At 41.4% G+C, this 14,284-nt stretch overlaps 1 protein-coding gene across 1 annotated transcript in view; it reads left to right on the forward strand.

The window, feature by feature from the left end:
• Nucleotides 1-13,958, forward strand: part of COL5A2 (collagen type V alpha 2 chain) — a 333,083-nt gene extending 319,125 nt beyond the window's left edge. The window contains exons 53-54 of the mRNA XM_085647093.1: nucleotides 7,752-7,976; nucleotides 11,604-13,958. Coding sequence (XP_085503219.1) covers nucleotides 7,752-7,976; nucleotides 11,604-11,750 — 372 coding nt within the window. The 3' untranslated portion in view covers nucleotides 11,751-13,958. The remainder of the gene's footprint in view (nucleotides 1-7,751; nucleotides 7,977-11,603) is intronic.
• Nucleotides 13,959-14,284: the final 326 nt, after the last annotated feature.

Below are 14,284 nucleotides of genomic sequence, written 5' to 3' on the forward strand. Positions count from 1 at the left end.
TATAGTGTCACTGCAGTCAAACAATTACGTACTGAGCCACCTATCTAACCAGTCGCCACCTCATCATTTTCTTAGTCATTCTATTTTATCGGCCTGACACGTGTTGCTTCTGGCAATGAAATACCATGCAATGCAAATAAATACTGAGAGACACAAAGTACTACACAAGGAACAGTGGTCAAATGTGGCACATGGCATAACTTAAAATAGTAGGGAGATTTCAAGGAAACTGAAGCAGTATTTTAAGGTAGTGTTGCGTGACGCTAATGATGATGTCATTCGTTTATTTGTACATAATATTAACGGTAATATAAAAAAATAATGGGGCAGCTTTATGTTCCCTGGCGCATCCCTGCAAATCAGCATGGATGCGCCAGGGAAGATGCGTCACTTAAGTTTACCCTTGCGCCACAATAGATGCGCCGCATTTACAATGCAGCGCATCGTGGCGCAAGGATAAACAGATGCGTGACGCATCTGATGGCGGAAGAGCGGCGCATTGCTGGAGTTGCGTCGCAAGCGCAACGCAGCTCCAGCAAGGCTCGGGGGTGCCCTATCAGTATAATGCTGCGTCAATCCTTACGCCTGCTTCAAGCAGGTGCAGGGATTTGACGCAGCATGGCCGGAAAATCTTGTAGATTTCACTCAGCCACTTTTCGGAGGCGTTCCTGCGCCGGAACGCCCCCCCCTGTGAAGGTACGCCCACATGTGGCGCAAGCTTTACAACGTGACGCATCTCCCTAGATGCGTCACGTTGTAAATCTGCCGCAGCATGGCGCTGGCTTTGCGCCGCCACTGCGTCACAAAAGTGACGCAACGGCTGCGCAAAAGTGACGCACAGGGCTTATAAATGTGCCCCAATGTGTTTTGACATTGAATTGGTGGTGTCATGTGATTGGCTAAGCCAATAAAACTAGGTTTCCTGCGAATTTCCTGAGATTGTACACCGTAACCGTAGTATCACTTCCACTAAATCAAGAACTGTTTTCGAGAATAGCTATGTATCCGTTTGCTTCTGGGCTTTGAGCTTGCAAAGTGTGTTGGGTGCGGCATCCTGTCATTGTAGAGGGCGACTCTCAGGAACTGCTACTCTTTGTCCACAACCACAGAGAGTTTGTGAAAAGGGAGGAACAGAGCAGCCTCCTTGTGTTCGTGGGGAGGTCATTGGAGGCTAAGTGTAGATGACAATGTGTATTGGGACAAAAGGCTTGATTTATCCATGCTCTTTAACCAAAAGGGAAGAGGAGCTATGACAAGTCGTCAAGGCTACACTCAATGGTGATGAGGTGGTTGCAGAAGTGAATTGGCGGTCTCAAGGAGAGCATTTGGAGCGATTCTGAGATCAATATTAGACACAGGGAGCTGCAGGGATTTGATTCAAGGAGATGATCACATTAACAGTTTTTCCAAGGGGAAACCATAGTTCTCATTTGTAACATTAGCATTACTTGCCTGATAGCCAATATTCCAATAATGACATTAGCTGCTTTGAAACTCACTCCATTCATTCAGCAGGACTGCAAACATATAACCATCAACATGTTGAAGTGCATCCAGCAGTCAAACAGTTCATAACCCACCTGTGCATTCCTTTACTAATCAATTTGTTATCCAAGTAACCCCATTCTCCACCGGGATAAGCAGTTTGTCTTGTCTGGTGGCGCTCACATTATTACTCTTATAAGCAAGGTTTTGCATAAGAGTATATTTCGCTATGCACAGAGGTTTCCTCCCGCCATGTAGTAATGTGATCTCTTACTGTGTGCAGTCTTGAGACAGAACCCCTTCAATTTAAATGCCATAAATAAAATTACCAACAAACATATATTCAGTTAACATACTTTATTCATGAAGAAAAACTCAGTGGATTGTTTTAATTTTTCACATTAGATTAAATATGCATGCATATTTATGAAATATGCCTGCACATTGCATCTAGAGGGAATATGAAGGCACACAGTATTTTAATTTTAATTGCATTGAACTTGCAAATCATTCATCCTTAGCTATGATTAACCTAGCTGGCTGTGTATGGTTAAGTAGTATGGCAGGGCAACTATGGTTACCTTTGCATAAAGAAATTCCCCAAATGTATCACGTTCATGTAACTAGCAGATGACGCACTGCTTATACTCGATAAAGGGGACTCATGCCTGCTTGGTCTTCTCCTGGGAGCAGCACTTAATATACATAAGCGGTGCCTTTATTCTAAAGATGCTGAAAGCAAAGTTGGGCCTAAACAGCACATGACTGACATTGTTCTCTTCTTGCCTAAGAAAATGCTATCACCAGATAAAATGTTAAAACCTCTCTACCTCTCAGCGCCAGACACAAAGCATACCCCGAAGGCTTCAGACGTTCCCTAAATTTTTCATTCTGTACCTGAAGCCCCTTGGTTCACTCAAAAGACACTTAAGCATCACTTACCTTTACCTCATGACACCCAGTTGTACATACGTCTCCCACAGAAAACACAGGGGCATATTCACAAAGGAATACTGAAGCGTGGCGTTAAGCAAAAATTGCTAATGCCACATTCTGCCATTTTTAAAACACATGGATGCGTCATAGTCACAAGAATTTCCCCTAGCGCTGGCGCTAAATCTAACTGCCTAGCGCCAACAGGGGCACTCTTGCACCATAGTGCACAATGCAGCAAACACAGAAACTGCAAACACAAGAAGAAATTAAGAATTTCTCCTCTTTTCACGCTGCCTCCTACTTATGCCACCCTTGTACATAGGGGCAGTGTCATAATCAATGGGTTTTGTGGCAGAACGTCCACCGTAACACCCATTGCCCTTCCCTTTCACGACAAGTGTAGCGTGATAGGGGACCTTATTTGCAGGACGGTGTTAAGCCATGTTAAGTGGCTTAACGCCGCCTTGTAAAACGCCGAAGGGTTTATTGCCACAGGCACGCCATAAAAAGTTCCATTCCGTGGCGATAGGGGCTTGTAAATATGCCCTATAGTCTCTACTAAAACCCAGCAAATATTTATCCTGGATATCCTCTTGGCATCTGAAATTAAATCCAGCACCCTGCCCAATATACTCTCTTTCTGGAGGAGTCATGGCTCGAATCTTTCAACATCTTCAGTTTTCACAGTTTCTACTTGTTTATGTTAACATAGGTACCTTTGTAAGGTGCAGCATATCATATTAACATCTCAAAAATCTCTTAAAAATACATAAGAAACGTCAAAGAATAATTTTGTGCAAGTGCAAAAAAGATATGGAACTCAATTCTTCCTGCAGATGCTTCCAGTGTCACATACAGAAGAGAGTTAAAATGTCTTTCTTCTACAGCATCTGCATTCCAAGGGCTTAATTGATAAGGGTATTGGTGGAAGGAATCATGCTGTGCTGCCCTGCATCAAAAGAAAAGGGCAGAAATGTGCTGCATCTATAAGATACAGTACATTCCTGACCTTTCCCCTGAGCTGGCACACAATGGGCTGCCATTCGCCAATGCAGGCACCCTGCATTGCGAGGTTAATTGATTTTGTGCTGGAAGGGACACCTTCCTGCATAAAATCAATCAATTCAGGTGATTTCCTCTTTCTATGTGTGCTGTAGAATCCAGCACACATAGAAAAAGGAAAAAACGAGGAGGAATAAAAGCATTTCTTCTCGGTGTGCCTCTCTAATACCACCCCTTGGGTGGCGTAAGATTCTGACGCATTCCCAGGTTTAAGATTTCTCGTAAATCTGGGAATGCCTCAGATTCCATGGGTGTTGTGTTGGAACACCCAAACCTATATCCATGAAACGCCCCTTTCACGCAGTGTTCTGCGTGAAAGGGGCACATATTTACAAGGCCATGAAAAGCCACATAAAGTGGCTTTACCTGGCCTTGTAAATATGATGTGGCACATTGCGCTACCGGTACATCAAAAAAGTGGCATTCTGGTGTCGCAAAAGTGCCACAGGGGGCTCATAAATGTGTTCCTCAGTTTGAGCAGCCACCGGGCAATCTGTTGCTGCTATGAATATCTGAATTCCTAATTAAGCAAGCCTGCTAATCATTAATTCACTCTCTGTATATAATTCTTCAAATATTTGCATGTACTTTGAGTTTTTACGTTTTGGAACTCTTGACACAGCTTCTGTTTATTAAGAGTATGTGCAGTCTTAGAAGAGGAGTTATAGCCAGATACACCGAAAATGTATTGCTGACAGGGTCATCTCATAAAAGAGAAGTCATGGCACTAATAGGCTCAGAACCAAAGAGGCACACGATAGGCATCTCCATGTCTTTAGTCCATCCACAGGCTTTGAGTGTGAGTGTGTGCTCTGAAGAAATATATATACACCCATCCTAGACATACTAGTTCCCCCAAACTATCACATCACAAGATGAGATAGAATTGACAGGCCAGGCGGGGGTATTGCCTGCATACATCAGAGTAACCTCTTTGTGAAACACGCAAACGCCCCGGCTCTTGCTTCTTGTGAATACCTATGTCTAGATGTCACTAACAATAACAAACCAATTTGCTCATTACACTCATTCTACCATCCTCCTGGAAATAACTCTACCTTCATTGAACATGTGATGGATATGCTAACCACAAATGCTGGGCAACAGATCATTCAGATATTCTTGGGGGATTTCAACCTCCACTGGGATGACCCAAACGACCCAGAGTCAAAAGCTTAAAAACGTTCCTATCCGACCTGAACCTGTCCCAAATTTGTGACAGCCCCACTCATGTAAAAGGTTCAACCCTCGATCTTGTAATCTCCAAAGCAGACTACATCCAGCTGGAATCGATTCTCCCCTGTGATTGGTCTGACCACCACATCATCACTTTCCATATCAAGGTAGAAGTTAAACCACTCTCTGTTCAACCCACGAGAACAAAAATCTGGAAGAGAAACCTAAAACAAGTCAATCCTGTCTAGACCTATCCTCATGCCAGTACTGGATGGATTAAATGATGTACATGATCTGACTAATCACTACTTTGACTTCATGATCATGTTATTAGACAAACTAGCTCCCCTACAATTGAAAAGAGTCACAATAGAAAAAGACACACAACCCTGGTATGATGGCAGGCTAAATAAAGACAGAAGGTCACTAAGAGCAATCGAACGACAATGGAGAGCCTCACCATCCCCTTACCACCTCAAATTACTGAGAAGCACAAGAAACGCCTATTTCAGAAAAATTAGACGATCAAAATTGGATTTCATCAGTAAACAATTAGATCAAGCCAAAAATTATCCCAAAAGACTATTCAAAATAATTAAATCGCAATCGAATGGTGTCCTCCACTCTCCCCACACCAATACAGAAACACTCCCCAATTGCGAGGAATTTGCTTCTTTTTTCACAACAAAAACAGAAAATATAAAGAGAGACCTACTTAATGTGCCAATCTCTCATTCCGACTCACCCACAATCTCCTCACTGACCCCGTTCGGGACACAGCTCAGTGGTACCACTAAGCTTGACCTCAAAAACAACGCCTCCTGGACCATCTTCAGCTTCTACAGCGAAGAAAATATCCTAAAGACACTCACGGCTTTGAACCCCTCCAACCACTTCACAGACCCACTCCCAGCAAGCTACTTAAAAGACTTAATTCCAATGCTAGTTCCCCTATGGACCAGGATCATAAACACCTCCCTGATGCAAGGAATGATCCCAGCCATCCTCAAAGCTGGTCAGGTTTCCCCCATCTTAAAGAAACCTTCAGCGGACCCATTAGACGTGAACAACTATCACTCAATATCCAACATCCCCACCCTGGCCAAACTATTTGAAAAATGTGAGCACATGCAGCTCAGCAACCACTTAGACCACTTCAACCTGCTCGATCAATTCCAATCAGGTTTTCGTACAGGACACAGTACCGAATCAGCCATGACAGACATAATTGATGACGCACTAAAAATATTGGATCAGAACAAAGCCTGCTTACTCATCTTGCTTGACCTATCCTCAGCTTTCGAGACCGTCAAATATGACAACCTTCTAGACCTCCTGCAACATAGAATGGGTCTATCTGGAACGGTTTTAAACTGCTTTACTTCTTTCCTCCAAAACAGAACACAAAGACTCAAGATCAATCAATCCTTATCCAATCCCAGGCCAGTCATCTTAGGAGTGCCCCTGGGTTCCTCCCTCTCCCCGACACTCTTCGATCTGTTTATGGAACCACTCACCAATCTTCTCAACTCCTCAAATGTCCACTACCACATGTACGCAGACGACACCCAACTCTACATCAAGGTCCACTCTCTTGAAGACATCAAGTCCCTCAACTCAACGCTACAAAAAAAGCAGGCCTGGCTGGCCAATAACCACTTAAAACTGAACACCCTCAAAACAGAATTCCTCTTAATCGCCCCACCCAACCAATCAACCATCATCCAAGAATGGATGAAGCACCTAACAGCACTCAATGGTCAACCCCTCATCATTGATTCTGCTAAATCACTAGGAATTACTCTTGACTATAAGCTAAATATGAAGAAGCACATCAGCGCTGCAACTAAAGGAGCACATTTTCACATGAACACCTTAAGAAGACTGAAACCCTTCATACCCGCAAATGACTTTAAACAGGCAGTTCAGACTTTTATAACCCCCAAAGTGGAATACGGGAGTGTCGCTCTCTGCAGCCTGCCCAGAGCATCGATAGCTCCTCTTAGAGCGTCAATTAATGCAGCAGTGAGACTCATCACAGGCTCCAAAAAAACCAGTCATATCTCCCCTGACCTTCATGCACTCAACTGGCTTCCTTTTGAGGCCAGAATCCATCTGAAAATTGCCTGTATGACACACTAGGCATTACATCACAAAACCCCAAGATACTTAGCAGAGAAATTAATCCTATCGGGTGGGAACAGAACCACTAGAAGCTCCCACAATCTTTTACTGAAACCTCCATGTTTTACCAAGAAGAAAACATATAACCATACCTTCTCAGGAATGGCTCCTGAGATCTGGAATGCCCTGCCCCCAGAAACAAGACTGAACCCATCCACGGCTTCGTTCAAAAAAGAATAGAAATCGATTCTCTTGGCTAAATTTACTTGAACTGTTTCATACTTTCCTTTAGAAACCTGCCATTATGTAATAGCTACCACTAATCTATTTACTTGACATATAGTATTTTTATTTCTATGCATGTATATTCTACCTACATCTGCCCTGTAAAGCGCTCTGATACCAGTAAGGGTCTTGTTCGCGCTATACAAAACCTTCAAAATAAATAAAAATAAAGCTGTGGTCAGCTTTAGTGGCTCGCACAGCAAGCATAGCCTAGGGTGAGAGTGGGGTGAGGGGGGATAAACATACCAAATAGGAATGTCTTTCAGCAATTTCCCTGGTGAAGCCCAAACTAGAAGTCAGTAGTAATAGAGAGTAAGGTAGTGTGAGGCAAACATATGCAAAAGAAACGCTAGAAACAAGAATGGCAAGACAAAAATAGGCGAGGGATTATAAATATTCTTATAAATATAATGGTAATTTGTAAATATAATTACAAAGGGGGATGGGTTTGCTTTAATTTTGGTACTGAATACAACATAGGAATGGCAAAGCACATCGTTTTTGGAACTAACTCGATCTTAATGCGGAACGGTATAGGTATGGAAATACACTGCAAACCAAATGGCCTGTAAATGGTCATCAATAGGATCAAACGTGTAACCCTTGGGTACTAATTGTAAATGTAATGGTTATTTTATTTCTGCAATGTTTTATTAATCTGGAAAATGACTCTGTCTTTTCAGTTTGTCTACGGCGATACAGCTGTCACACAAATGACATTTTTGCGCCTTCTGTCCAAAGAAGCTTCCCAGAACATTACATACCACTGTAAAAACACTGTAGGATATCTGGATGAAAAAGCACAAAACCTGAAGAAGGCAGTAATCCTCAAAGGTGCCAATGACCTTGAGATCAAAGCAGAAGGGAACAGCCGTTTCAGATACACTGTCCTTGAAGACACTTGCTCGGTAAGTTACCTTTCCTAAATATTGTATATATATTTTATATGCATATAATAGCATATTTCATATAGCAATAATATTAAAAATAAATATACATTTGAATCTTAGAAGACATTATGTGGAGCTTTGGAGAGACCAAAGCTTGAGTTTTCTATGATGTCACTCAGAACCCAGAGTTGAAAAACATCCTATATACTGTGTATCCATCTACAATTCTATATTATGTATACTCCACCCAAGTCAACTTGCTCTACTTTCCATACCTACGCAGCAGCAGAGGAGTAATGGGGGAGCCATAAAGAATATGGCCTCCCCTGCCTTCCTAAATATAAAAAAAAAACATACCGGTCTTCGTGCCACCCACCTACTCTTCAACCCACCTCCATCCCATCCAAAATACAGAAAATACATGGCCTCCAGCCACCCATTCCCCATAGTCCTCTATGCTCTCTCTGTTCCTCCCTATCCAAAGTCATACTTTCTGGTCTCACGTATATGGAGATCTACCATCACACTGACAGTGGCTTCCTGAGAGTCTCTAATCGGCGTGGCATTTTTCTTTGGCACCATAGGTCTGCAGAGATCCAAGTTGAGAAATTTGCTGATTGTTTGAGGCAGTGTGCTGCCTGTGTTTTCCTGCCTATCTTAGGTCTTTGAAGATCCAGATGAAGTGAAAGTAGATCAGACAACCAGCTACCATTCCACCACATTGCTTGGATCTCTATAGACGGACAAGTCAGCATAACACAGGGAACATTAGCTGCTCCCCTTGTGATGCGACAAGAGTGGAATTCTTTGTGTCCCACTGTTGTTATGACCCTGCAGTAAATACATAGTATAGCTGGTTAAAGGTGAATAATAGGGATGTTTTTCACCAAGGGGTCCTGACAACAAGAGGCAAGTTAGAGTTGTATACAATGTCACTCAGAACCCCAATGTGAAAAACATCCCCGTTATTCACTTTTAGCAAACTTATAATTTTGTTATGTATGGACACGAACATCATCTGCCTCTGCTTTCAACTGCTATGCAGGGGTCGAGCAGTAATGGGGAGCTATACACAACATGGTCTCTCCTCTCTATTCAAAATGTTAAAAAATTGCCTCCTGCCACCCACCCCCCACTCTCTGTACCTTTACTCCCCTCCAGAAGCTGTGTAGACTGCTTTCCAGTGCTGCCTTGACCGGTCTAAGAGAAACCAGCTATTGCATCCTGGAATTCCTTTATGATGTAGCTACAGTGGGCAGCTTTTCTGTTACCCACTGTTGCTACGTTATTGCAGTGAATTACTGGATTTAGAACCTATGAGAGCCACGCGTAACAAATAGCTGTTGAATCTGCTTATTCATGTTAATGTCTCAATATGAAAGTGTACCTAGAACACCGTAGCCTTCCTTTCTTGAAAGCGGTCAATCTTTGTAGTGAACTGAACAGGTTTTTTTCAGCTCCCAAGGCAAGATTGCTTACTTGATTCTATTCACCAATCTAGGCACTGCACCTTGAGAGCACCAGCCAGTTCACCTTAAGATCACACACTATCTGTGTGAACACATATTTCTCTTCGGTACATCAGTGTACTGCACTTTTAGATGGTTGGGATTATCTTGTCTCTCTCAACAAATGGCTCTGCTCTCTATATGATAGGTAGATTTACAATTACATTCATATCCCGGCCTTCACAAATGTCCAGCATGTTCAAAACACATGCTCCTCTGTAATGTTTTTGTTTCTATAAATATTCACATTGATAAAACGCAAACCTAGCCAGGGGAAAAGAGAACACTGTTTAGAAATAATACAAGATCATCTACAATCGAGAGCAGTTTTCCATCTTTAAGTTACACAATTATAAATATGCAATCACATTTCACATATTTACATTTTAAGCACAATGAGACTTAGGATTTGATTGTGAGGTGGTGGTAAATGGTAAGATATTTGCCATACCTAGAAAATAGTGAGTATTAAACAGAAGCATTAATTACCTCCTATATCAGTCTTTTTTTTATCTCACTATGAAGTATAACATGCAAATTCAGTTTTTATCTCTCTGAAATTTCCATGTTCTGCCTTTCACAAGGCATAATTTGGGCCGATTTGATTTGACGAAACACACACCATTTTCAGTCAAGCAACAAGGCTGGGTTATATGCCTCCAGATTTCCAAATTGGCTGCCTTACGCTGAGGTGTGTGCAACAGTTTGTAAAACACATACGTTTGATGAGTTTAAAGCATTATTATTCCATTTACTAATAAAGGATTAATGTATTACCCGAGCCATGATGACGGGGTACCAGGAAACTTAGACACATGCTGCCACTATCATCTATATGTAGCTTTAACCGAACCGTGACTTGATTCCTAGGGAGATATGTACAATAGAAGTGGGGGGATGGGGTTGAGGCATTAGCGGTCATGGCTTAATGCATCACTCCACAACTTCAGAAACGCAAGGCTGCACCATATTTACAAGGATAGGATATGGTGCAGCCTTGCGTTTCGACCTGCGCTGGCGCTACACTTAGCAGTGTTGTGCCAACGCAGGCACCCTTGCACTGTAGTGCAAGGTTGTCTGCGTGCAGGGAAAGATTGTTTATGTGTAGGAAGGTGTCCCTTTCTGCACATAAACAATCTTTAAATGCTGTTTTGTCACTTATATGTGTGCTGCTTAATGCAGCACACATGGAAGTTGCAAAATCAATTTTTTAAGGATCGTTTATGTGCGGGAAGGGTCACCTTCCTACAAATATACAATCCAATGCATTTTGCTCTTTTCATGTGTGCTGCACAAGGCAGCACACATGGAAAAAGCAAAAACGAGGAGAAATAAAGCATTTCTCCTCATTTCGCCAAGATAAGACCAGGTTTTCCCTGGACTTAATCTTGGTGCTGCCTCCCATTTACGCCGCCCTTGTAAATAGGGGGCAGCGTCAAAATCAAAGGGTGTTGCGGTGGAATGCCCACCGCAACACCCACTGCCCACCCCTTTCACGTTAAGCATAGCATAAAAGGGGGCCTTATTTATAAGGCAGTGTTAAGCCACAAAAAGTAATGTTCCCGTGGCGATAGGGGCTTGTACTTATGCCCCCTAGTTTTTCCTCTCCTTTTTTCAATCTTATCTCCACTAGCTTTTGTGAATGATTCTGTTTGTCAGCAGACACGAAACCTGCAATTACAAAGAGACAGCAAATGACTGTTTCGTTCTCTGTTTTATCTGCTCACCTCTGTACCTGTAAGGGATGTAGGGCCATATTATCAAGCACGGCGTTAAAATTATCGCCGCTTTAGCGGCAGAAAACTGCCGCTAAAGCGGCGATAATGGGCTTGATAATATGCCGTAGAGAATTCCCATAGAAGCCCATGTTGACACCAGAACATGGGCTTCTATGGGAATTCTCTGCGGCATATGATCAAGCCCATTAAAGCGCCGATAATTTTAACGCCGTTTCTTGATAATATGCCCCGTACTCCGTAAAATCTCAATAAAATGCATCTGGAAAAAAAGGATTAATGTACATTTGACATGCTTTTTGTAGACCTCATTTTTCTTTCATTCCAAAAAGACAAATTCATGGGTGACGTTCCTGCAGCGCGCCAAAGATGTGTAACTTTGCTTCTTTCTTTCTTTTCAGAAACGCAATGGCAACGTGGGAAAGACTGTCTTTGAGTACCGAACCCAAAACGTGGCACGCTTGCCCATCATTGACATTGCACCAGTGGACATTGGCAGCACAGACCAAGAGTTTGGAATTGATATCGGGCCAGTTTGCTTTTTGTAAAAGACCAACAGGAAGACACAAGAACACAGACTGACTGAAGTTAATCCTGAGACTCTTGAAATACTGGCTGACACATCAGCATTGTACATACAGATCTCCTATTAAATTGCCCGGCCTTCCGAATATTTATTTTACTTACAAACTTAAAATGTTTCTAAATAACGTTTAGTAGAGTAGTGCAATTAAAAAAGCCCAACAATTCCATTTTTTTGTTTTGAGGGAGCCTTAATCATCAGTAATATTGTTGTATTTTTTTCCTCATGTTACCGTCAGTGTATTGGAAATTTTAAGCAACATTTAAAAGGACTGACTTCTAAATGGAGTGAGGATAAAGGACGTTTTATTCTATTTTGATGTGGTTATGATCTTGTGTCTAATTTAGTGAGTCGCAAAGTGGCAATCACTATATTGTGCGATACATGATTTGATTATTTATTGCACCATATTCCGAAAAAAAAGACAGATCCAGAATATTTTCACGTTATAAATGACGGGATTCTCCTAATTTGGTATTTCAGACTCTGAGCAGGGCAGTGTGATGCTGTGATTGCATGTAACCGTTTTTGCATCATGCCAAAACCTTTTCATAGCAGTTGAGGCTGTAGACTGTACTGACTTCCTGTCTCATTGGTTACAGTGGAATATAAAGTAAGTGGTCCAGGAGAAAGTCACTGCAGCAGTAGAGCGTTAATATTTCAGGGCCAATGACACTAATTTGACCTTCAATTTTCCTTCCTTCTTCTATAGATGGATCTCCGTGACCAGAAACCAGAACACTTGTTATAGTTTCAATTTGTTTATGTCATCTTCCTGTTAGATTGAGAAGGGTAGTCCTGCCCAACTAGCTTTAGATTTCATTTTTCAAACCAAATGATAACACTATTTGAATGTTGTGAAATCCAGTGTTGATGAGTATCTGGAGTTACTACAAATGTTCTGAGATGGTGCAAAAGTTTTCTTCTCTCCAGCTAATAATCTTAACAGTATTGAACAAATGTACTTCCTGGGTTAGAACTATATCTGAATCCCTTGTGCGGGCATGCACAGTGGACCAGGAAATCAGGAACCATAATGAGGTTTCTGGGCAATTTATATCATAAAATAATGCGAAACCACCAGTCAAAATACAAGTAAGTGACAGTTTTCAAAGGTCTTTCAGTCAAAGCTGACATAATCCATCTTATTTCTGAACAAGAAATGTTCAACATTGTCTACAAACTTTTAGAATGGCTATGATATTGTTTACTTGAAAGATTGAATATGAAAACATAAAATATATTTAGATTTTTTAACTATGTGTCAAAATTTAGGGACCTTGCCACTACTGCTTGTTGTCACAACCCACAGCCCATTTACAACAACATCATTGTTAGAAAGACTTTGATTAATCATTCCCACAGTTTTGTCATTTGTGGCAAACATATGAAGATATTCAATGTACAACCTGCATACATTGTCAGTTCTTCATCTCTCAGTAAAGTTGGAACTACTTACTGCTCATCCATGCTTAAATGTGTAAACATGGAATCTCTCTGATGCCTTCAGAACTGTGTTCCTTGGTATTCAGGACTGCCAGACAAGTGTTACAAGCCCCATTTTATACTTTGTGTTGAGAAAATAGCATTTAATTCCGGAACAGTTTTATACACGCTGCATTGCCTTTGTGAAGGTTCAAGTCTTTCTTAAATGTTCTGGTACAAAAGGGTCCTGCATTTCTTAGCATAAGCTACCTCATCTCTTGTGGTTGGGATGCATGTATTGTATTTTTTTATTGTTGTAGAAAGAAAAGGTGCTATCCTGTTGTAATTCCAAAAATAGAGAGAGAGAGGCTAGGAATGTATATCATGGTGCTAAAATGCCTTTTGTGAAATGCCTGAACAAAACACACGTTATAATTTCATGTACTACCCACACCACTGTAAATGCCTAAACTTGCATTTCTTCTTGTACTGGAACGGGAAGTGTAGTGTATTAGCTTTGTTGGCTTTATACTTAAACCATTCTTAACATCTGCAAGTTTTATCATGAAAATAATGTGGGCTCAAATTCACATCACAGATGTTCAATCTCTTTATTGCATTCGTTGCTCAATTTTTCTTTCCTCCGTTTCTAAAATAAACAGCTGGGCCATCCCAAAAGGAAAGCGACGAGCATAGCTTTATTCATGTATTATTGCATAAGAGTTAATTAAACACAAGCTTCTTGTTATGCCAGTGGTTTCCTTATTGTGGAATTACTTAGAGCATAACGATTAACGTTCCAAAAACAATTCAATTTAGTGCTTTGTATGGTTTCACCGTGTTCTTCTTTTGTAAGAAATTATTGATTGCATTTTTCACAATGCCCCTATGGGAAGCATTAGTGCCAATCAGCAATCGGATTTCTGAATGTGCAGCTTCACATTTGTGATGAACAGTTCAGACACCACAGAAGAGCAGACGCCCTTTCTGGATATACATTTGCAGAATAACAAACTGTACCTGCATGTACTTGCCAGTCCTCTACGCACTTTGAGGTATCACGTGAGCTAATAA

Source organism: Triturus cristatus, chromosome 3_2 (genome assembly GCF_964204655.1).
Source record: "Triturus cristatus chromosome 3_2, aTriCri1.1, whole genome shotgun sequence".
NCBI lineage: Eukaryota > Metazoa > Chordata > Amphibia > Caudata > Salamandridae > Triturus > Triturus cristatus.